General features: G+C 41.3%; 1 protein-coding gene across 3 annotated transcripts in view; it reads left to right on the forward strand.

Annotated features, from left to right (window-relative positions):
* The window catches only part of PPM1H (protein phosphatase, Mg2+/Mn2+ dependent 1H), a 194381-nt gene that overhangs the window by 140409 nt on the left and 29499 nt on the right, over window positions 1-24473 (forward strand). For all 3 annotated transcript variants that reach the window (XR_010922841.1, XM_067564120.1, XM_067564119.1), the window contains exons 6-7: window positions 5042-5160; window positions 19907-19970. Coding sequence is in view for 2 of the 3 variants with exons in the window: in XM_067564120.1 (XP_067420221.1) it covers window positions 5042-5160; window positions 19907-19970 (183 nt within the window). In the remaining variant the exon portion in view is untranslated. The remainder of the gene's footprint in view (window positions 1-5041; window positions 5161-19906; window positions 19971-24473) is intronic.

A 24473-nucleotide genomic window follows, 5' to 3' on the forward strand; every position in this document is an offset into this window, starting at 1 on the left:
GCAGCCTGCATTTAAGCCCTTGGATTCCTCTCACTAATTCTATACGGGCCATATGGATGTTTGCAGCAGAAGCAACCTGCTCTGTCAATGAGCTAGAAACTTCTAGGAGCTTCCAGTTACAGACTCCTTCCTTTCAGTCATTTCCTCTTAAAGATACAACAGTTTAAAGCACAGATCATCCTTCCCCTCATGTAATTCTTAAATAGATACTTCTGTCTGAAAGATTAGTTTACAGAGTATGACCTAGTATAGTGGAAATATTTTGTATGGTTTCAGGAGACAGGGCTCCTTTCCAACCTCCTGACAATCAGTGTGGTTAATGGTAGTATAGTTTACTTCCAAAATACCGGTTTTGTCCAGATTTCTTGCTCTCATGTTTCTTTACACATTCACCATCCTTGGATCCAAATCTTCAGCTGCACCAGAGCTCTGCTTAGGTCACTGGGCAGAAGGAGAGGCAAAGATGGCTATAAGCCACTTTTTGTGCTCATCTGGTGCTGGACACAGCCAGTGTCAGTTTTACACCAGTTGGAAACTTTCCTATATAAAGGGAAACTACAGCTGTCCACCAGGGATCTGGCCCTGTATTTCTGATCCTGGAGACTTGTTTTCTTTTTCTCATGTTTTCCTCTATTTAGATTCCCTTTTATTTGGCTTGAATATGGATCCAGCCCTAGAGTAACTGACCAGTGCTTGGACCCTCTTCTGGATGAATCACACTAATTAACCTATTCTAGTTTATTTGTGTGAGAGTTTATGCACTAAAATGTACTGCTTGAGGAAAAGGCAAAATGATAATTCTCCTTATATTAAAAGAATAGTACTATATCCTGAGGCTTGGATATACATGTAGGTGAAAATGGCACCCCTGATTAGTACCATGGTTGCAATGAAACTTCTGATATTGGATGTCACAGAATGATGCATTCTAGGATAGTATGAATGAAGTAGTCAATATCCAAGGATTTTGCAAAGAGAATTGTAAGACACACGAATGCCCTCTATAGTCTAATTTGTTGAGATATTCATACATAAATGTGAGTTTAACTTAGTTTTCACATTTGCTTTGGAGCTCAATTTTAATAAAAAGGAAATGGGGAAACTGGCCTTTTGAAAGAAAAGTGACTAACATTTCCATGAGTGGGTTCCTTTTTACATGGCTAACTGTTAAAAGAACATAACTAATGCTGAATTTTTAATATATCCAACCATAAAATGGCTGACTCCCAAAAGCATATTATACGGAATACTGTAGATTTGTGCCAAAGCAGACAGTAATAACTGTTGAAAGACCAAAATGGTGGAAAATGTTTTTTGTATTCTAAAGCCAGAATAATATAGTGAAACCTTCTTAAGTAGCTTTAAGAATACCAAAAGTAAAGTATTTGATATTCACCAAGGTTGATCGTTTTTGCTTTAAAGCTATGTAACATTTTTTCTATGAAATATATTTTTCATTTAGCATTCTTTAAAACTTAGACTGAGTACATGCAAAATCATTGACAAATCTAATCATTGTCTAAAATTGTTAGAATTGATTCACGTTTTGCTTTTGTGGATCAATGAAAGAGATTTCTTTGTGTCTGATTGTGGATCTACTTTAAGGATCTGCAGATGTTTAGATTTTTGTTTTGTATTTATTTTCTTGTTTTTGTAGGAAATAGGGAACAGTTCTCAATATGTCAGTCTGAAAGGAGTCGATCCTGGGTTTTATAGTAGCACATTTTTATCACTTTATAGAATTACCAGGGAAACATCAAGAATAACTGCAAAAGAAATGTTTCTTCACATAAGAGTTCAGCTCACATTCAGATACCAACAGCTTCCAAATTCCTCTTCTCCTTCTCTGTTTTACTGACGCCAAGAATACTAGAATCAAGTTAAGATTCTTAGATTGTAAATCAAACATTGAGGCTTGGCTGTGGAAGAGAAATCTTATTTGAACATTAGCAGTCCACTGGTAGCTCTGCCAGCTTTATTAATCTTATTTCACGTATGACCTTAGACTTTCCATCTGAGTAAATCTTTATGAAACGCAGTCTCTTACAATCACTTTCCCTTTGCAATAAGGGAAATTCTTGTTTTCTGGGGAAAAAAAAAAATGCTAAAACTTTTATAGACTTGGTTTCTTTTGGAACTGTCTATACAGTGAAACAGGCAATTTGATAATCTAAGGGGGAGAAACTCCATTGGTGTTAGGGGTGGGTTTGTTTTTGTGTTTTAAACAGTGCTGTCTGTTTTAAAAGCAGAGGGCAGCTTTAAGTGGACTGGATTTGTAATTATTTGCTCAAGATAATCCATGTATTTTTTATGAAAAATGAAATCAACCATATTGCAAACTGATTTTTGACTTCCTTTTTTCAACACAGCAGCTGAAAAAAGAGTGAATAGTGGAAAAACCCAGGGAAAAAAACTGTAATACAATATTGAGTTTCTGGAATTTATTTAGGACCTCAGTAAAAATATAAAATTACCTATTTAAAATTAGCAATCAGGTTTCTATCCTATCTCTTGGCTGTCAGAGTGTTTAGAGTGAAATTACCAAATAGATTTTATACTGCAATATACTGAATCAAGCTCTTTTAAAAATGTATAATTTTCAGTGTAAAAGAAAAAAGATAAACGCAATGATTGTATATAAATTTACATATTGGATATCTAAAATACTGAAGTAAAAGTACAGAAAACTGCTTTCCGAGATATAAGCTATAGTTTGATATCACTAGACATTTTTTAAAATCAGTAATACCTTATAATAATTTCTTTTAACAAGGAACAGTGATCCATCTAGATGGCCTTTTAAAACAATGTTTTAGGGGAACTTTGTTGAAGACTATAGTTTGCAGGTAAAGCAATATTGTCCTGTGCGGAGGAGAGGTTTGATGGAACTCTCGTTCCAACAAGAGCAGAAGGTCCCCATCAACTTGATTGCTTGAAAGTAGACTGCAATATAGTTATCCAGTCAGAACAACATCTGTGTTGACTCTATTTCAGTGATGTTTGGAAGTTTTTTCTCAAAAGATGTTTGGATAAAATAATGGACGCACGTGGCCTCTTTAGGGTAGAGTTGTGATGTGTTGAGCCTGATCCAACTCCCACTGAATTTAGCAAGTTCACACCTTAAATAGAGGAAATATTTTATTGTGTTGTATTTGTATGAGAGTTGTTGGGTAGATCCGTAAAATTTTCAAGTGTTCCCAACTGCTAACCTTTCATGAGCACTAGATTTATGACACAGCTAGAAACTAATGCCAACTCATTTGGTTTTCCCTAACTGCAGCTGCTGCTGAAGATAAGGCAGATTGTATTCCCTTAACCAGCTGTACAGTGGAAAAACAGCCATTTCCAGAAGGCAAAGGGAAATGCAACTTTTGTCAGTCTACTTTAGGCCCAGTGATCCCTGGCTAATTTTGGCTCAGTTTATCTCAGACAGGAGCTCACTGTCAACAACTGCAAAACCCCTACCAGTGTACATATGTAAATAAGCATTAAATTTTTCTTTCATTTGTTCTTTTGCTGCTGCTTATGGTGGAACATGGAGGGGAAACATCACTACTAATATTGTACATGAACTCAAACACAGTGTTAATGGATTAACTTTTCACATCAGGGGACTTTGGTATAACTTCTTTCTAGCCCCCAAATGAAAACAAGTGGTTTACTCTGACATTAGTCACCATCACAGAACCATCGTACCCTTTAGTAATATTAGCAAGCAGTCTTTGGTAGAGAGGCCCAGGATCTCAATAGCTGGAGTGCAACAGATCAGAACTGAGGCACATTGGCAGAGCTGTGTAAGTATTAGGACTGTTCAAAAAAATTTCACCAACGCTGTTTTTGACAGAAAATTGGATTTTTAGCTAAATTAAATTTTCTGTGAAAAGTGTCTGATTTCCTGGGGGGGGAGGCGGCGACATCAGTTTTTTATTGAACACCTGAAAGCCAAAACTTGAAATGTTTTGGCTGAAAACAGAACTATTTTGATTCTGAAATGCCAACACAGTGCTTCATGAGAATTGTCGTTCTGGTGCTTCAGGATCCAGTTCTCCTCCATGAGCCAGGCTCATTGGATGAATTTCATCTCCCCTGATGCACTGCCGCCATGCAGCTGCCATGATGCACTGCCTCTCATCACCAGGTACTGAGACCAGGGTGCATCATGGGAGGATGTAGTTTGAACAGGGAGCCTGGCACACAGAGGAGAATGGGAATATGAAGCACCCCAGTGACAGCTCCCATGAGGCAAGATTCAAATATTTTGACAGAAAACATGACGTGGTGGGTGGGGGAGGATTCCATTTTTCTGACCAGCTCTAGTCAATGTGTTTACCCATACTGTGATTGGATCTGTCCACCATGAAATAGGTATTCACTTCCATGAAGACCAGAGACACTCATTACAGAAAATATTGAATAACCCAGGGGTTATTTGTGATAGGCAATTTGTCAGGAACCAGTACAGGGTTAGCAGGAGAAATGGTTCAGACCTGCTTTGTTTTTTATAAGAAAAAAAGCAATTAATAAAAATGCTACAAAAAGGGAACTGGCCTTGCTGACTGAAGTTCTACTATTTGTCTGTTGGTGACACTAAGTTGTTGCTGTTGCTGGACTAGGAGATGGGAGTCTGGGCTGCTGTGCCAGCTCTGTCAATGACTTGCTGTGAGTCTTTGGGCCTTGATCTCTCTCTCTCTCAGATTCTGCAGCTGTAAAATGGGATGATAATGCGTACTCACCTTGTCAAACTGCCTTGAGATGAATGGATGAAATCTGCTATAGAAGTACTAAGTATTAGTATTTAAGTGGTGGAAATAGAAGACTTGGGGAAGATCTCACTGCTGATTATCTTTCTACACTAACCACCAAATAGTCTGTCAGATTTTTATTCAAGTGTCTGAATACTGTTTGCTAGGGTAGTCAGTCATCTCCTCTTTTTAAAAATTAAAAAAAATACATAAAAGTAGAGGGAGGAAGGACTATCTCATAAAACATAGATGAATTTTGTTGTATGATACGAGCATGGTTTCTGGTTTTTTGCCCATAGGCTTTCATGCAGCCCCACTTGCTGGGAAATGAGTTCACACACTTAGAGTTTCCGAGGAGGGTTCAGCGTAAGGAGGTTGGAAAGAAGATGCTCTACAGGGACTTTAACATGACTGGCTGGTAAGAACATGTGGTTTCTGAGCACTGAAAGGAAAAAAAAACCTGTGCATGCATTCTTGAATAGCATAAACCTGTCTACATCTAAACGGAAGTGTGCATGTCTATGTATTGTACTGTCCAATTTATTATTCTTTTTAGAAAACAAAGTCTTAAATAAATCACAGAGATTATTGTCTAGAGTTATGACCTTGGCTCATTCTTGGTGAGAGAAGTGACAATGAGGCAAGACACTCAGAGGACATATCCTGTGAGTCTTCCATGTCTTTGAAATCATTCTGTCTTATAAATATTGTAGTATCTGGTTTAACATAAATTGTTCATTTTCTTTAATAATGTGCTTGAGGAACTTTTTAATAATGTGCCTCTTGTCGGTAGACATTCTCCTAGACTTTCACAAGACTCCTCACAAGAAGCTACTAAAGAAACTAAGTAATCATTTGGGTGAGGGGAGAAGTATTAAAAACTGGCTAGGAGAAGAGAAACAAAGAAGAGGAATAAATATTGAAATTTCATTCCAGCAAAGGGTTAATAGCAGGGTAACTCAAAATTCTGTAACAGTTATCACATCATTTCATGTATTGATTAATTCTCTGAAAAGGGGAATGAGCAATGAGGTAGCAAGATAACACAGTAATTCAGGTTAGTCAGGAGCAGAGAGGAATGGGAGGAACTTCAGATACTTAAAGAAGCTGGGTGAATGGGCAACACAATGGCAAATAAAATTGAGTGTTGATAAATGCAAAGTATTCCACACAGGATGGAAAAATTTCAACTACTCAAACACTTTATAGGGTTCTAAATTAACTGTATCAACTCAGGCAATAAACTGGGCATCACTGTGAAGTGCTCAATGGAGCTGTGCAGCTGTGGTCAAAAGGGCAAACAAGGTGTCAGGATGAATAAGGAATGGGATGGTGAACAACACAGAGAATATTATAATGCCATTATATAAATCAATGATGTTCTAATCTGAGTGCTGTGTGTAGCACTGGTCATCCCATCTAAAAACGAACTTTCAAAATTAGAGGTGTATTCAGGGAAGAGTAACAAGGACGATCAGAGGCATGAAAAAACATTAATATGAGGAAACTTGGGGAGGAAATGGTATTTTTACCTTAAAAAGAGATGAATAAGAGGGGATGTAATAAAAATATCAAATAACAAATGATATGGAGAAGATACATCAGGAGCTTCCATTCCCCTGTTCCATGACATAAGATTAACTACTAAAAAATAAAGAAGTTTCCTGCATCTTCCTCTGAACCATCTGGTGTTGGCCCCTGTTGGAGACAGGAATTGCCACACTGGGTCAGACTTGTGGTCCATCTAGTCCAGTATCCTTTGTTTCCATTAATGCCGGCGTGTAAACTCTGTCAATTCTCATATACTCATTTTTTGATGTTCTCTTTGTCTAAGGGTATGTCCAACCTTGAATTATTAGTCATATTTTAATATCTATTAATAGTGTTTTAAATTCTAGCATAGACAGCATACAGGTAGCTGTTGCTAGGCTAGGGTTAAATGTGACTAGGAACAAACATTGGCATCATGGAACAAATGTTTGTACAGTGTTTATACTACAGTTTACAATCCTGTTAGTTAACATGTCTTAAACCAGGACTAAAAATTCACCCATAAATACACCTGAGGTATACTCACAGCTAAAGAACAAGGGCATGGCAAGAGCCGCAAAAATGCAAGTGGAAGATGAAACTACATCTCCCCTCTGTTCCCTGCATTTTAAAATGTGGGCAAAGAAGGGGAAGCACTTTTGTACTGGAGTCTTTAGTCAGAAATCAAGTATCTTGTAGCCATTTTCTCAGACTAAAGTCTAGTGCTGGCATATCAGCAGTCTCTTTTGTTTCTCTACTTCAGAGCTGAAAACAATCAGATGGTGAAGGGACTGCTATGTCCTCGTGAAGTTTAGCTAATCAAATAAGCGTGCCATTGCAGTTTTAAATGTGCTTCATCAAGGAAGCTGTGCTTCCCACTACCTGTGTGTTCTTGTGTAAATAAATAATCTCCTAGGCGTGAGTCTTCTCTTTAGCTCATAAAACATTCCCCTGAGTTCAACATTTGAAATCCTTATAATGGCTAAATATATGGGTAAGATGTTAGACAGATTTCTAACATAACCATAATCAATGAGACTATAGGTATTTCATAATGATAATTTCTCTCCTCAGGTTGCTCACTTCTCCTTTTCCCTCCTTGAGTTTGGATAGCCATTATGGAGTATAAACCAGCATATATTTCCTTACCATATGCCCTTTTCCAGAAGACATACTACAGCAGAGCCTGGTGTACTAAGCCACTGCCAAATCTGGACCTTTTAGTGCCAAATTTGAAAAGAAAGAAGGTTGGTGGGGGATGGGGAGTTGGGATTCCTTGGTAAGATCTTTGATCAGTGAACATCCAGCACAAGTGAGTAGATGTGTGGGTGGTTTTAGAAAGAGAAACGCTCACTCTCACACTTAATTATTGAATACAAAGAACAAAGTCCGGTGGTTTAAAACATAGCCCCCAGGGTTTCCTTTGAAAAGGGAACTATGCTTTATTTTAAAATTCAGGACGTTTTTCTGTGTTTTCTATTAGAAACTACAGGATTATTATTTTTTCTCTTTTACTGCACTCTGGAGCTTTTCATAGGCTCTACAATGGATTGGCTTGGCCTGCTTGTTTGGATTACAAAAGGTTATTGTCTCTGGGACTGTCATAATGCAGTTGGCCGCCTTCTTCTTCTTTTTTTTTCCTGTGAAGTTTCCACATTGGCTTTGTTTCAGCAGTGGTAACAAAGCTGCCAAGCTTCCTCACAGCATTAAGACGACCGCTGAAACAACAATGTGCACTGCCTCACACTAGTCTAAGGCTGCCTGTAATTGCTTTGCGACCGTCCCCTTCCCTTCATTCCCCCCCAATCCCTACCCGACCCCCACCCCAACCTTGTCTACCTTCTCTAAATTTTTGTGCCAAAAATTCAACTATAGAACTTAGATGGGAGCTTAATGCAAGTCACCCTCCTCAGCGTTGCGTTGAGCGGCTATCACGGAGTATATGCTGTAGCTGGCATTGTACCTTAAGAGCTCTGTCTTCTGCTGAACAAGCCTCTGAGCTGTCTCGAGCTGCAGTTTTCTGGCAAATGACTGTGTTACTAAATTGAAAGAACTGTTTCCCACAGCTGGATCTGTGGTATGGGGTTCCCAGGCGTATGGCTAGTAAAGTTAAACCTTATCACAAAGTGGGCATGTTTCTTTGGAATCTTTCTACATGTCCTGCTGGGCCGTCCATGAGGCAACAGAGACATCAGCAATGTTTCTTCACCTCTGCCATAAAGTCTAGCAAGCTGCCAACATTCCATTTCATGGCAACTTTTGAGGTTTCAGAATTTGTTTTCAAATTGCATGGGAACAAAATCCAAACCTTTGGAACGTTTTCACGAAAACAGAATTGCATTGACATGGCTGTTCTGAGAGTGAAACCTGAGCTTTTTGATTCAGGAAGGTTTTGTCAGAAGTGACCAGAACCCTGGACCAAAAATCCTCTCTGGATTCAACGTAATCAAAACCAATAGGTCTTCCCAAAATATTTTGGCTTTGCCTTAATTGCATTTGATTGAAAATGCTCTAATCAACTACATATAAGAGATGAAAAACTAGGAATAAAGCGAATAGGAGTAATAAGCAGCATCTGAGCATTCTGTGTTCCTAATGGTTCAGCTGTTCCCAGATCTGCTCTGTCTGCTGAGGTTTTGTTGTTGTTGTTTACATTTAACCACCAGTGGTCATCACATTTTGGGGAGGGATTTCTGTGTGTGACTTATTCCAATCCAAAAAGGCTGGTATCCTAGTGCTAAACAAAAACCATTTGACTCTAGAATCAGTATTGTCCAGCTCCTGGAATGCTGCCAACTTATTTAGTGTTTGTTCTTTTCTTTCTAATAGGGAAGGTCTAATAGGGAAGGCCTCTGAGCATCTGATAAAATGAGTTTAAAGTGAAGTTGCTTTTTTCATTTTGTTTGGGATGGATGACCTTTGCGTTTCTTGTGCAGCCTGCATTGGAGTCTGCAGCTCAGACTCCAGCCCTCAAAAATAGGGTTTCATTAATCACTTAATGGGGACCCAAACTCCCAGATAAAGAGCCAATGTGCTTGTTTTGCTTGGGAACATGCAAGTTGATTTGAACAAATAGTGTCAAGGTGGATGCTGTTCTATTCTGTATTGCTCTGTTCAATGTGCTCTGACAGCACGTTCAGGTAGCCTGACAGAGAAGTGGATAAGCAGACTGAGAAATGCCACAGAATTCTTTATGAAGCCAATGCCTGCACTGCACCCCCGTTTAATATAAATTGATTTATTGAATCAAGCACAGAAGCCCTGTTACAGAAACCTCAGGCTTTATCCTCTAGAGAACCACCTAATAAAACAGCCCCAACTGACACTCCTCATTAGCTTTTCCTCAGATCCCAAGATGGTATTTAAAGTGGCAGTGTCCTTCTTTTAGAGCTGAATGTATCTCCTGGCCAATGCCTGTGGGTCTAATTAACTTAGCATTATTAGTCTTACTCGGATAAGCTGCATTTCCTAACAGCTTGACTCCAAGTTGTAAAGAGTGACTGGAAGTCTGCAAACCCTGCATCTTCAACTGCTTGATTACATCTTTTAGCCAAATTCATGTAATCTACAATAAAAAGGTCATACTTTTTTATTATTTTATGGGCTTTTTTGTCCAGTGGAACCCTTTGTGCTTCCTCTGTTAAAATCCTGACTGTATTGTTGTGCTTAGACCTTGGTCTCATATGCTTTATAGAACTGCCAGAGAGAGATCAAATTTTAATTTCATAATTACTTCACAAGCAGCTTTTTCCTGGTGGTACCTGGTATTAATTTCCTCCCAGTGACTTGCATTTTCATAATTTAATGATTATGGCCACCTTGGCAGCTTCAGACCTTTCTAGAGAAAAGGCGGTAGGAAGTCATTTTTGCGGCAGGAACTGTAATCCAGAGATACTAGCAAACAGAGCGAAAGGGAGAAAATAGCAGAGTGAGTCGGCCGCTTGCAAAGCTGCTTTAATGGCAGAGGGGTTGGAGAATGGTTCTTTCATGTGCATGGATGAGGCAGCTCACTGCCTGGGTGCCTGGAGCACAGCTCAGTAATGATAAATGGTTGTTTGCAATGTGCATGTTCTGCATCTTTTCAAGATTTGCAGCTCTAGCTGCAGGAACAGCGGGGGATGAGACCTGACCTGCTGTGTACAGCACATCTCCTGACAGTGATGAATGACTCTGCTTTCCCCAAGTGCACACATGCCGCAGGAACTGAGCCAGTGTCTTTGGGGCAGGATAGAACAAAGACAAAACAGAAAAGTAATAGTCATTGCTGTACCAACAGTAAAACCGCAAGATGCCAGTTTGTGCAACCAGACCCCTCTTGGCTGGGTTCTCTATAAAGACTGATTTTTACCTCCTCGAATATATTTTAGTGTGAAAATCTTTTCTTTGGTTTAGGTTGCTTATTTTTGCCATCTTCCCTTCCCCCACAATCATCACTACCTTGTACAGGCTTACTGAATACATTTTGCTCATCTTTAGCACTGTCCATGTTAGGTTTTCAGTTTGCCTTGCACACACCCATTCAGCCTCGTGACACGTGGATGACAGATGAGGAATCTGAGATATCAGGAGATTACAGCCAACACTTTCAAAGGCTGCCTAAAGTCAAACACCTGTATCAATAAAAATCAAGACCCTGATCCATAAAAAGCAAATAAGCATTAATAAGCAAATATAAGCACATATTTACATACTTTTCTGGATTAAGGCCTGAGTTGCCTAATTTTCGGAGATGTGTTCCTTAACCACACTAAACTATCATTCTTCTCCATTGAAGGCATAGTAATCAGTGACTAACTATTCTGGTTCAGTGACAATAATCAAATATACTTATATAGAGAACCAGTTCCTGTAGATTAATGATTTGCACATCCTTTATTCAAAGAATTATTTCCAACACTTTGGTCCCCGCCTATCCAGAGAAAGGTAAATAAGGGATCATTTCTAGTCAGTTTTTTGTATATGCTGCTCGAGGATTAAAACCCCACTTTGTATCTATATAAGCTGGGAATGTTAGTTAGAGAAGTAGCACAGTGGTACTGAAACCAGCTTGTATTCTCAAACCTGTCTGGCTTTGTCTCTCAAACCTGTCTTGAAGGGGTGCCCCTAAGCTTATCATCACTGCAAACAGAACATGTCTGAAACTGTTGTTCTTTCTTTTTGCTTAACATGACTGGCTTGTGAAGTTACGTGTCAAGCTATAGCCCTTGAAACCACACCACGTGCCATTAACTGGTTCCATTGGATAGGTTCCTCAGATTTGTACTGGATGTCTCGTTGGAGGGTCTTGCAATGGGTTTAGGCAACCTTGGAGTCAGTCTCTGTAGAAAAGGAAAGAATGGCATGGACATGAAATCTGAACTACCCTCTCATCTGCAGAGCTGGTCCTTCCAGGGCAGTGTTGAGGCACATTAGCAGAACTCTGAGGGATAGTTTGCATTATCAGTGCCAATCTATTCGTGCCCAAGGATGTCAGTACAACACCCTTCCTGAGCAATAAATTCACTCAATTTTCCTTTAAAATAAGTATATTAAAACAAAGTTAATTGAAAGTACTGCATACTTTTTCATGTTTTCATGGAGTCAATTTAAAAATCGTGTATGTAGAAAGCTAACAGATGAGACAAGAGTCTAGCTATTTAATCCATATTTATGCATCTACCAGTTTTGGGCTGAGTTTTTTCATTTTTTGTTTGTTTGTTTTTGGTTTTTTTACTTGATCTCAATAGGATTCATTGGGCACTCAGAAATTTTGAAAACCAGGCAGGTTCCTAAATATGAACTTTGGCTCCTAACTTTAGGCTCCCATTTTTTAAAATCTTGGACTTTTTCTGCTTAAAAGAGAAGATGTGGACATTCAAAAAATAAACTTTAGGAGAATTTTAACTATTTAAAGAAGGCTTTGTGGTACCTGCTGTGTCATTATCAGTGCATTGGAAGTTTGTTCCATGGATTGCCCTGTGCAGAACATTTAGCAGTGTCCTCCTAATTTTCTGCAGTGTGCTTACATCAGATTCTAATTAACCTATGAGTAACATCAAGATCAGTGGGCCACAAACTACTTTAGTCTGCACCCCCCCCCCCTCTTACCCAATCTGCGCCTCCCTCAGGGGCTGGGAGTGGGGTTAGGACCAGAAGCAGGGCTGTGGCCTGGGCTGGGAGCTGTGATTGAGGCCAGGAGCCACGGCCGGGAGCTGGGGTCCAACACCAGGGCCGGGGCCAGAACGGAGCTGGGGGCAAAGCAGGGCTTGATGGTACTTGCTCTCTGCCTCATGTGGGTGCTGGTCCCTGCTGCACCCCCCACCCCTGCCAACGTTTCTCCACACACCCCCAAGGGGGACATGCCCCACAGTTTGGGGACCACTGATCTAGATCCTGATTGCTTTTAGTTTTGGCACTTCTTTGGGCACCTGATGCAGTTTGGCCCTGTTTTCCAAAATGTTGCTACTGAGTCCAAATGTAACTTTGTGGGTGGTGTGTATGTTGAGCTTTACTGAGTGTTTCTGGATTGCAACAGTCTTTCACAATTACTTTTAAAAAATGAGGAATCAAAAAAAGATTAAACCAAGTAAAAAATACAGCTAGATCCATCTGAATACTTGCTAACCTTCTCTTTTCCCTTTTGCCTTTTAAACAGAGTTTTATGGGATGGAGGCATTGACAGGATTTAAGGAGGCTCAGAGCAGTAAGCAATATCACAGCCTTGGCTTTTACTACTACTTTTGTCATGCTCTAGTAGCCATTGTTTCTTTCTGAGACATTGGTCAGGAAAATAAGGAGAAAACTGAAGGGCTGTGTTATGCACTTCTGTTCCAGATATGAATTGGCTGCAGAGTTTGCTTATACACACCAGATGTGTTCATCATAAGACGCTTTAATGCTCTGCCAGATGTGGCTGAGGTTTGTTTGGATAAGATAAATACTGTGCCACCTGAAAAGTATAATACAATTCAGCATTCCATTCCATTCCGCCTTGTAAGTTCTACATTCCTACCATTTACAATATTTACACTTTCACACTGTCTTTGAGGTGGAGTGCATATCAGTCTGTTAAGTGTCTCTGAATTATACTGGTTTTCTAATTACATGACCCAAACATGTAACAATTTGGTCATTTGGCTGTCCATTAGTTTCAGTGACTGGCTGTGGTCAGTTTGGAATTCTTGAATCCAGTTTGGAATCCATCATCTTGTTCTGCGTCTGCCATCTGTAGCGTTTGATCTGTTGATTGTTCTTGCTGAGGAACAAACTGTAGATGTCAACAGTTTCTGCTGAAGTCTTCACTTTCAGTCTTGGTCACACATGCTCTGGGTACTGAATTCTTTTTATGACAGTTGGAGTTGTCCATCCTTTTTCTCCATCCAATTTGACATGAACGTGGTCACCAGGTTGTAGACCTGGCAGTTCTTTAACTGAGTGATGTCAGTTGTAAAAGTTTTCATAAGCTCTTTGAGTCTTTTTATCCGATTTGGCTATTCTCTTCATGTCTGGCCACTTTAGAAATAGGTTATTTTCTAACGTTGGAACAGTAGTTCTGAGTTGTCTTCCCACCAGGAGTTGTGCTGGACTGTATCCAATAGCTGCTATAGGTGTTGACCTGTAACTCAGAAGAGTGAGGAATGGATCTTCCTGCTGTAAGGTTTTCTTGGGTGTCTGTACAGCTCTCTCAGCCTCTCTGTTTGCTGGTGGCTAATGTGGGCTGCTCACAATATGATCAAAATCATATTTCATTTGGAATGACTTAAATTCTGCTGCAGTGAATTATGGTCCATTGTCTGTCACTAGCTGTTCTGGAAAACTAATATAAGCAAAATTGCACTTCAGTTTCTTAATAACACTTTGACATGTTATGTCTTTCAAGTAAATTATTTCCATATATCTGGAAAAATAGTCCACTATGACAGGTAATGATGTCCTCTGAATTTGTATAAATCTGCAGCTAGTCTCTTCCAAGGTCTGTCTGGTAGAGGTGTTTGTAGATTATATGGCTCAGCGTTCTCTTAAATTGTTTTGTACTGGATCTCCTTTCAAAAGTCTAATATTATCAAATCCTCTGAGTTCTTCCATCTTTCTCCCTAGGCCCATCATGACTGCCACACTGCGGCAGAGAAGGTTGCTGGTCTTTGATCTTTGATCACATGCACTCTGAAAGCATAGCTTTTGTCTTTGTAAGTTGTTTCTGTGGTGAACTGGCCCATTTAGTTCAGAATACCTCCAGGGCTAGTCAGAGCTGGGTCAGGTGACCTCAGCTCTGGACAGGATTGAAGGTGATTGAAAGTCCCTTCTGAGATGACTGTGACATCAGCTCCAGAGTCCATTTTAAAATCACTCTTCCCATGAATATTCATTTTCACTCTCCAGGTGGGCTCTATGTCATCACAAGTGGTAGATCCCAGAAACAATGGCTCTTGATTGTCTGTAATGGCTGTAATATGAGTCAACTCCCTGACTGCTTTGGTGAGGCAAACAGCTGCAAAATATCCATATTTCATGCATTTATTATATCGTGTGCCTCTGGCTGGACATGCATCATCTCTTGGAATATGACTTTTTTTCCCACACCTTGTGCACGTAGGCTAGACCTTGTCCCTCTTAGCCTGGGAGTTCTCTCTTCTTTCCTCAGGGGTTTTATGGTAATGACTTTTAATGCTTACAGTTTTAATGTTTACAGTTTCTAAGCTGTAATTTCAGGTTTCAGGTCTAAGTTTCAGGGTTTTTTAAAGTCTGTCAGGTTTCTCCGGGTTTTGCTGTTTCACCCGTTCAGAGTGTTTGGATATTTGAATAGCTGTGGCTAGAGTTAAATGTCTCCAACTGTAGCTGCTGGGAAGGGTTTTTATCTGTTAATCCAATAACCGACCTGTCTGTGATATTTTCATGTTTTGCTTTCCCAAAATCAATTTTCAGCCAGTGTATGGACAGCTCTTATAAAACATTCAACATTTCCCCCTGGTTCTTGAATTCTCTGGTGAAAACATGCTCTTTCATAAACCACATTTCTCTGAAGTATAAAGTATGCATCAAACACAGCCTAAACCCTTTCATGGTCATCTTTGTGACTGTCTTCAGGATTTAAAGGTCTGCTGTGCTTGCTTCCCCATAGCATAAATTAAAGAAGATACCTGTATATCTCCAATTTCTTTGTGCAGTTTGTTTACACTTCAGAATCTTGCAAAACATTGCTTCCAGTCTGTCCATTGTGAAGGTTTGTCAAAGCTGAAGTTCTCTGGGACATTGAAGAGTGACATGCTGATGAGATCCCGCAACCTTCATTGCTGTTTTCCTTCTGTCTGAAACTGTTGTTGCTTTGTTCCTTCTGTTTCTGTTCTTAGTTTACTCCTGACACCATGTCATGTACTTCTATACCAGATATGAACTACCTACAGAGCTTGCTTAGACACACCAAATGTGTTCACCATAAGATCCTTTAATGCTCTGCCAATCAAGGGGAGAGATTTGTTTAAATAGGGAGCCACCTGGTGGCTGAACAGTATAATACTGTTTAGAATTTCATCACAGATGCAACCAAACTACATTTGTTTTGTTATCAAAGGAGGTAAGGTTGGATTACATGGATGTCTCATGAGGGCTTGTGCTGGCATTTTTACAAAGTGGAAAGTTCCTCTACCTCCGCTTGCCTCTGTTTTTATGACATATCTTTATATATAGTATCTTTATATATACCGTGTTCTCTCTGTAAACAACATGGGCAGGCGTCAATGCAACTTTATTTCTTAAAGTGAAGTGAAATAGTCCAGAAGGTTGTAGCCTATGTGAGATCAACAGTAGGTTTCACACAGTATAAATCAAAAGGATCTTCACAGTTTCCTTCCTCCTCCCCAGTAGAATCACTGAGCTGCTGGCTGAAAAGCGGTCCGTTATCATTTTCCCTGCAGGAAAGCACGTACTCATCTATTATTGATTCTGTCTGGCTAGTATTGTAGGACTTGGGTACATTTCAAGAGAGTCTTATGGTTCTTCTGATTGTGTTGGTGCCATTTTGCATCACTACAGTTAAGATTCTAAATGTTTTTTCAAGGGGTGAGTGATTGTCGAAACAATAACAACATCAACCTAAGCGGGCTTGAGCTGAGTCTCAACACCTCAGTTCTGAGCCCAAGGAGGGATTACTTTGAGAAGCTAAAAAACAAATCAGTTTAGCCCTGTGGGTCTCACACTCTCGATAACGTTTCTGAAAGAGGTCACAAGCCAGCCAGCTGTCGTTCCCAGTCTCTGGTTTTTTGATGAAGCAGGTTTGCTCCCTCACTTGCAATTTGGCCTCTTCAGACATCAGGACATAAACCATTGTGCTAGTTACTACAGCGTCTCTGAGGCCCTATGGAAGCCAGCCCTTATGGTGGGTTTCATAAAGGATCCTGAGATATATCTTTAGGAGCACTGATAGCAAGTGGCTTAGAATGGGGGACACTGTTCTGGAAAACGTCTGAAATTCACTACACGTGCTTCTCTCTCTGGGGAGACAAACGTGACAGATGTACAATCGCATAGCTTGATGCACAACGGGAAGATTCTCCGTTATTATGGTGATGAACATATATAGACTAGAATAAAGGTTATTAATTAATTTTATCTTTTTTAAGCACCAGCTGTGTGTCTGGCACTATCCATGAAGGCATAAGGACAGATATGGTCCTTGCTCCAAGTAATTTACAGCATAGGGTTCAATGGAAGAATCAGAGGCTTAAGCACTTTTAACTTTTCTGTAGTTTTGCAGCTCAAGACCAGGCTCAGTTTGTGATTAAAAAAGGAAATTGTCAAGGAGGTAGTCCCCTGGCTTAGTGGAGTTTGCTATTTGAAATAATATTTTTGGCCTATTTTATGTATATCTTAGAAATCCTTCATGGATTGTTGGCCGTACTAGATTATGATATGGTAGCCATTTGGATCCATCTGTTATGTAATGTGGAATCAAATAACATCCTGGTTACTTAAGGTTAGATTCTAACTGTTCATAATGCAGCCATGCTGGAAAATAAAACCTCCCCTGTCCTGTGAGGCTTGTTTTGGGCTCCTTCCTGTATTTTGGGTGTGATGGGGAGATGTGCTCCAGAGCAGGTGGGGAGTGAGTGGAGCTGTAGCAACACTTCTCCTCAATATTTCAGCCATGAAAACCAAATTGGGGTGTGGGGAAGTAATTTGCATCCTTTTTAGAGCTACAGTTAGTTACTTTCTGCTGGAAACAAAATAGAGAGTAAGAGAGGAATCGGTGACTCTTAAGACGAGGCACCAGTTACCTAACTTAAAGTTGGCCACCTGTAGCTTTAACTTATGACGGCAGCTGGGAATCAGGGAGTTGCAGTTGTTTCCCTGTCAGCTCTGCTCAGACACAGTGGAGAACTGAGCCCACTTTGTACAGTGCTAGGTGTTAAGTCCTTCCCTGGACTGCTTCTGGGCAGCACATCTACCTACTGCTCCATGTGCAGGGTTTAGAGCCAGGTCTCATGCTAGCCCTATGCCTCTTTTCCTTTCGAACTCTGGATCTGATCTGCTTCCATCCCCCATAGAAAACCCCAGGAAGACATCACTCAGAAGTCCCATGTGCTCCCCTCATTGAGATGTTCCCCATGTATTAACCCTGCTCCTCTCGCTCTAGAGCATCTCCCATTCATTCACTCCTGTAGAAAGACAACCTCTCCCGGGACTGTCCCTTCACGTAATCTCATGACTCCTGCCCTTCCACAGATTCTGCTGGTATCTCATCTTTGTTTGGTTTGCTGCACAACTGACTGTGTTCCTTCCATCAATAAACTGGCTTTTCTTTTGAATTGAATCAATGCACTAAGGTTACTTTGGTGTGTCTAATAGAAAAATCTTATTTTCGGTTTATTTAGGATATGGGTATCACAATGGTTTTTGTAACGGACAGGTTTTTTTCTCCCCAAGAAAGTGGAAGAACATCAACCCAAGAAATCATCCTTTGGTTATAATAGTTCTAGTTCAGAGCATTGAAAAGACTCGGTAGTGCTTCCTATAGCAAAACCAGTATTTCCCCAGTTTGCAGCTGTATATTTCAGTCTCTAGCAGGAATGTCCCCTTTAACTGTAGTATCTGAGCAGTACCAGCTACATAGAACATGGATTTCACAAAAAAAGTGGCTTTGATTGTATGATAGACTTTGTCTGCTCCAGAAGCTGCATTTCAATGCATAGGGTAAAATATGCAATTATTATTTTCATTCAAATACCTTTACCTAACTTTTTAATATGGAGAAAAAATGTAAAAAGCTCATTTTGGCACCAGTTGACAATGCAAAGCAAGGTAAATATGAGGCTTAAATTACATGCTTGTGTCACTGCCTCTTAATCACGACTCACCGTGTTGCACTGACGTAATGCAGCGCATGTAGTTACGTAACGTAACACCATGTATTGAGCCCAGCTTTATGCAATGTTTCATTGTAGCCGGTGGGGTTGAATTACAGGTGGGTTTCAGTATAGGATTTCAGCCTTAAACTTTAATTTCTTGGCTTCTGCTGATTCGTGTCACAACCCTAATGTTGTTTAAACCTAATTGCATTTGATTCCCATGAGTTCAAACAGCCAGTCCAGTCCAGAGCTGAACATCAGATGTTGAGGCTCTGGGTGAAACTGACAAGAGGATGAGCTATTGTGCATTCCTTTTTCACACTTGTCCATTCCAGTTCCGTGCTGAATACTGATTTGTTCTCTCAGGTGATGTGTCTGAGGTATCTCAAAGGGTGGGGGAAGGAGAGAAAATAGCAAAGTGCAAAGGGAAAGAAACGTCCATCATGGAGAGGAGGTGATGGAGGTAAATCCTGTTGTCTGATGTTTAAGGCCACATACCTAAACCCAGACAGCTCCCCATTACGCTGATCTGCGAACTTGTTCTATAATACAAAAGGATTCTCAAGAGCTATAATAGTTACAACCTTCTATGTGTCTTAATTTCTCACCAGTAAAATTGCTAACCTTTTAACCCCATCAGTGTTAAAAATCAGATGTGTAAAGGGTAGTGTATGCACACATGCAGTGAACAAATTTAGAGGATGAATGCATTCTTCTCTCATTTCTCAGCCATTTGAAAGCTGTTGTGAAAAACAGAATTTCTGGCAACCTTGTCCTTGCCAAGGTCAAATGGGCTCTAAATATCTTCTCAAGCACTCCACAATATGAAGCTTGCTTTGATATAAACAGCTCCTGAAGGTGAGAACTGGATGTGAGAGCTGTTTCACACTTCAGCCATTTACAAACTCTGCTGTTTTTCACAGTTTTGGATTAATAATATGAATCTAATCACTGTTCTTTATGACACTGTATAATTGTACGGCTGATGCCGTGGCCAGCAATATATCTCCCATCCCACCCCCTTCGCTAATTAGGATGTTGTTCCATTTACTTTCTTCTGTTTAATAGAAGCAAGGGCAGGTTGGTGTTTAAATACTTCATGTTTTTTGCATTAGCTTTCCTTTCGGTCAAATAGCACAGTTCTGTAGGGAAAAGCTCTACACAGAAAAAACAAAAACAAATTGGCAGCTTGCTGTAAAGATGGAGTCTAGGAAAAATAATAATAAAAAAAAAATACACAGCGGCTTGTGTTAGGGCACTGGGTCACTAATTGAGTGCAAGCTTTAAAAAAAAATGTTGTTTATCCCCCTACAGGGCATACAAAAGCATTGAGGAGGACGACTTGAAGTTTCCCCTTATATATGGAGAAGGCAAGAAGGTAGGCATGTGTGCTTTCCTTGAACCAAAGGGATAAAAAACTCTGCTGTTTACCACTCAGTGTAGCCTGTGGCAGTCCAATGTTTTCCACTCAGTATCTCTTTATTTTATCATTTTGACATCTTGAAAGAATATTGTGTCTGACATAAATCAGTCTCTGCTGTCTGCAGGGGGGGAAGGGGGAGAGCAGTTAAAAGGTAGTTTTATAACAAACTCGGTCATTTGTTGCTCAGTTTACTTTTGTTTTCTTACATGCACACAGCTCATAAGAGAGTATTTGCATTGTTGCAAATAATTAATCTACAATGAGACAATCTTAAATTACTATTCCTATGCAGATAGCTCTCTTGGCTTCATTGTAAAATGCATTTTAAATGTGGATGGGTTGGTTGAAGATGCAAAAAATCTATCCCGTTTGCTGAAGAGCAGTTGAGCATTTAACCATGATTTATGGTGTATTGAGATAAAGGGAGCTGTTGAAATCCTAACAGAAAGGGGGCCACAGGTGCGTGTGATCTCAGGGAAGGATAACACATTCTGAGTGATGTCCTTTTAGACTGTTTTCACATGAACCACCCTTGCATCTTTCCAGTAAAGCTAAAATTCCTTTTTTAAGAAGAATGATAACTTCATCCAGGTGCCACTGTTGCCAATTGCATAATTATGAACAGCAAGATTATTAGCGATTATCCCAACAAGCTTAGCTAGACGAAGCAATAGGATGACTATAAGGACACAGAGGTCTTAATTTGACATTGGTATACTCACTGTGTTTCCAAACAGCACTTCCCCACTGTTTGGGTTCTTATTTGAATACAGAAATATGCAATCTTCAGATTTAATCTTGTTATGAAGGATTCAAACCTGCTGTAGCTTATCTATAGGTTTGATGGGGTTAGCTCTTTTGTTGGTGAGTGTTTGTGCACCTATTACTTTTTTCACTTATTTTCTCTTTGTTTTGTGGATGTACCCACCTCCTCATCCAGGGCTTAATTTGTCCTCTGCTTGCCAGGGCTGAGTAAATCTGCTGTGAAAAGTGGTATTTGTATGCTTGTTAATATCTCTTTTCACTGCCTCCCAGCTAGCAAGTCTGTTGCTGTGAAAAATGATATTAACTAACATACAAAGATCACTTTTCACAGCAGCAGACTTACAAACTAGCAAGTCTAAAAAGAAAAAAAAGGCAAAAGAAACAACGACGGCAAAAGACAAGAACATGCAAAACACCTTATTTTTGTTTCTATTCTGTTTACATCCAGTAAAAGAATAGAGACAACCCTACATTATTTTATTATTGTTTGCAAAAAAAACCCAAAATCTCTACATAAATAAATTACAATGATTTGGACATGTACACGTGCATATTAATTAACTTTAGGGGAAAAAAATAACGTTTTTTAGGAAAAATTGTCAAAGTGGCCACCAGCAAGAGTTAGTGGCTGTATTCTGAAGCCACCAAAAAATTTGTTGTGAGAATCCTTGGCATAAACTACCTGGTTCAGAAGCAGCCCCAAGATTCTCCTTGTCCTGATTTGGAGGTGATAGGAGGGTTGTTGGAAGAACGGTTTGGATTCATTGCTCTGTGAGAGTATCTTGTTGTTGGCTCTGTGGTGTGGTATTAGTTAAGGAAGACTCAGGAGTTTCTTGGAGGAATGGCTGATGTCTCAAGGGAAAAATGTTCTAGCCAGTAGGGGAGGTGAATGAGGCATTGAAGATCCTGTTTGTACTGATTCTGCAGTCAGGAGAAGCACTTGAGAGAGGGTATTGGAGCGAGGTGCATCTCTCACTATTCCTGTTCTTCTTCGAGTGCTTGCTCATGACCATTCCAGTGTAGGTGCGCACGTCACATGCACCGTCGCTTGCAGTTTTTTCCTTCATGCCAGGTCGGCTCTGGTGCCCCCTGAAGTAGTGCCCTAATGGCGCAGTATATAAGCAGCTGCTGCTCCACTGCACCCTCAGTTCCTTCTTTCCATCGGTGATGGTTGCTGGAATGCTGTTCTTCTCTTGCTCTGCAAGTGATAAATCTCAGTGGTTGTGCCTGTAATTAGACATATCTAGTTATTTAATAGAGAGTAAACAGTTAAATCAATTGAGCTTAGATTAGTTAGGATCCCCGCCCTGCGGGACTAGCCTGCCCAGGGCACCAGGGTATGCCTAGATCCTAGGGCTTCAAACAGTGTGCGACTTGCCTGAAGCAACTACCAGTAAGTGACCCTCATGACAGCTGCCTGAAGTGCCTGGGAGAGGGATGCATCCCAGCAAAGTGCCAGATTTATAAGAACTTCAGGACCAAAAAGGACACGGACAATAGACTGAAGTTCCTCCTAATGGAGGCTGCACTTCGCCCTGGGTTAGAGCGACAACCAGGTAAGGAGTGCCCCGGCCTCAATCAGAGAACCACAAAGGAGTCAGGTATCTCCAGGTAGCACCGTGACATTTCCCCAGCAGCCAGAAGGTCAGCACCATTCCCCATCACCAGTGCCGAAGAAGAAGTCGAAGTAATCTGACCAGGGATGCACCCCAACAAGAAAGAACATGGAGACAGTGAGATCTGTAATGGACCACTTTCAGATGGCTGTCAGCCAGCCATCACGGTTGACTCCAGCCCTGGCGGAAGAGCCGTTGAGTCCCGTGCGCATGAACTCACCGCTCTGTCAGCACCATCAACGGCAGAGGCAGCGAGGAATCTCTTGACCCTCCCAGCATCTCCATTTCCGTCAAGATGCAGCCCATAGGAGACAGGTCTGACACAAGAGGTCACCTCACGGAGACTAGCCCCGACCTTTGGATAACCAGCAATGATAGCAAGGCAACGACCCTCATCTCACCCGACCTTGCGAGCCTCGACGCCGAAGCAACAAATGACAATAAGGTGCAGGTTACGATTCCGGCACAAGCCAGCTTGTGCTCGAGCCAACACTTTCCGGGTTACGGCGCCGCTTGCTGGGTCGTGGGGCCAATATAGTGCACTGAGGGGCATGGTACCTCCCTGATCACCCAGAAGTGATGCCTCTGGTTCATTATCCTTGGAGAAATTGTATAGGTCATTATAGAGTGCGTACCAAGCAGGCCAGAGATGCACAGTGACATCCCAGGGACCTGTGCCGCCAGCATGGCACTCCCACCCAATGGCAGATGCCTCCTTAGTGGACCCAGGCCTTTCAAAGCTCCCACGCAGGTTGCTCATATTTGGCACCCTCTGAGGCGAGAGCGCTCCTTCCTCCCCCATCAGAGAGGGGCTCAGTGCCAGGGACGGAGGTGACAGAGGTCTGTGGTATCCCGCAGGGAACCTGCCACTTCCCTGGCAGCCAGAAGGTCAACACCAGAACCAGGAGAAGGTCCAGGACCCCGGGGCAATTCTGGCCACCTCGTCGTCCTCCCTGGACAGAGCTGTTGCTGGTACGTCCATAGATCCAGTTCAGGATTATTACAAAGCCCACCAGGAGCTCTCAAAGAGAATGGCCCAAAACCTTAGTCTAAAGATGGAGGAGATTGATGACTCTGTCGCGGCCTTGGTGGATATATTGACATCCCCCAGATCAATGTGGGCGGCCTTGTCCCTCAGTGAGGCCATCTTGAAGCCAATTAAGGCCTTGTGGCAAACTTCCACATCCCTTCAGCCCCCGGTGAAGTGGGTCAAGAGGAAGTACTATGTACCCCAGAAAGGATAAGAGTATTTGTACACACACCCTCCCCCAGGAACCCTGGTCATGGCTGCAGCCAATGACGGAGAGAGGCAAGAGCAGCAAGGCCATCTCCAAAGGCTAAGGAAGCCAGGAAATTGGACCTGCTAGGAAAGAAGGTGTATTCCACTGGGGCTTCCAGCTGAGGATATCAAACCACCAGGCCCTCTTAAGTTGCTGTGACTTTGATCCTGGACAGCCATGTCTAAATTTAAGGAACTCCTACCATCAGAGTCCAGGACTGAGTTTGCAGCATTGGTAGAGGAAGGCAGGGCCATAGCCAAGGCATCCCTTGAGGCCACCTTGGATGCTGCAGATGCCGCACCATGGCCACAGCAGTAATGAGTAATGAGGCGCAGCTCCTGGATCCAATCATCAGGCCTGCTCTATGAAGTACAGGTAAATCCCTCTTCTCCGACCAGACGGATGTGCGACTTTGTGGTCTGAAGGACTCTTGCGCCACCCTAAACTCTCTGGGCCTTCACATGCTGGCCTAATCCCAAAAGCACTTTAAGACCCAGTCTTTTGGCCATTTCCACATGCCACAACAAAGGCAGGACTTCAGGAGATAGTGAAACAAGGGTTTTAGGAGGAGGCGCCGCCTTCATCACTCTGCGGTTATGGCCACCAGGCAACCTTCGGGCCCTAGGCAGAACTTTTAAAGCTGGGATCGGAGGCGACACACCAATCCAGTGTCTGGATTTTACCCTATCTGTGGAAACCATTCATTTCACTTTTACCGGGCATGAGTCAACATCACTTCAGATGGCTGGGTGTTCCGCATGGTAGAAGTGGGATACGCCCTTCAATTCTCGTCTACC

Source organism: Emydura macquarii, unplaced genomic scaffold, assembly GCF_026122565.2.
Source record: "Emydura macquarii macquarii isolate MOO-44397 ecotype Brisbane River unplaced genomic scaffold, CSIRO-AGI_Emac_v2 contig_2636, whole genome shotgun sequence".
Lineage (NCBI taxonomy): Eukaryota > Metazoa > Chordata > Testudines > Chelidae > Emydura > Emydura macquarii.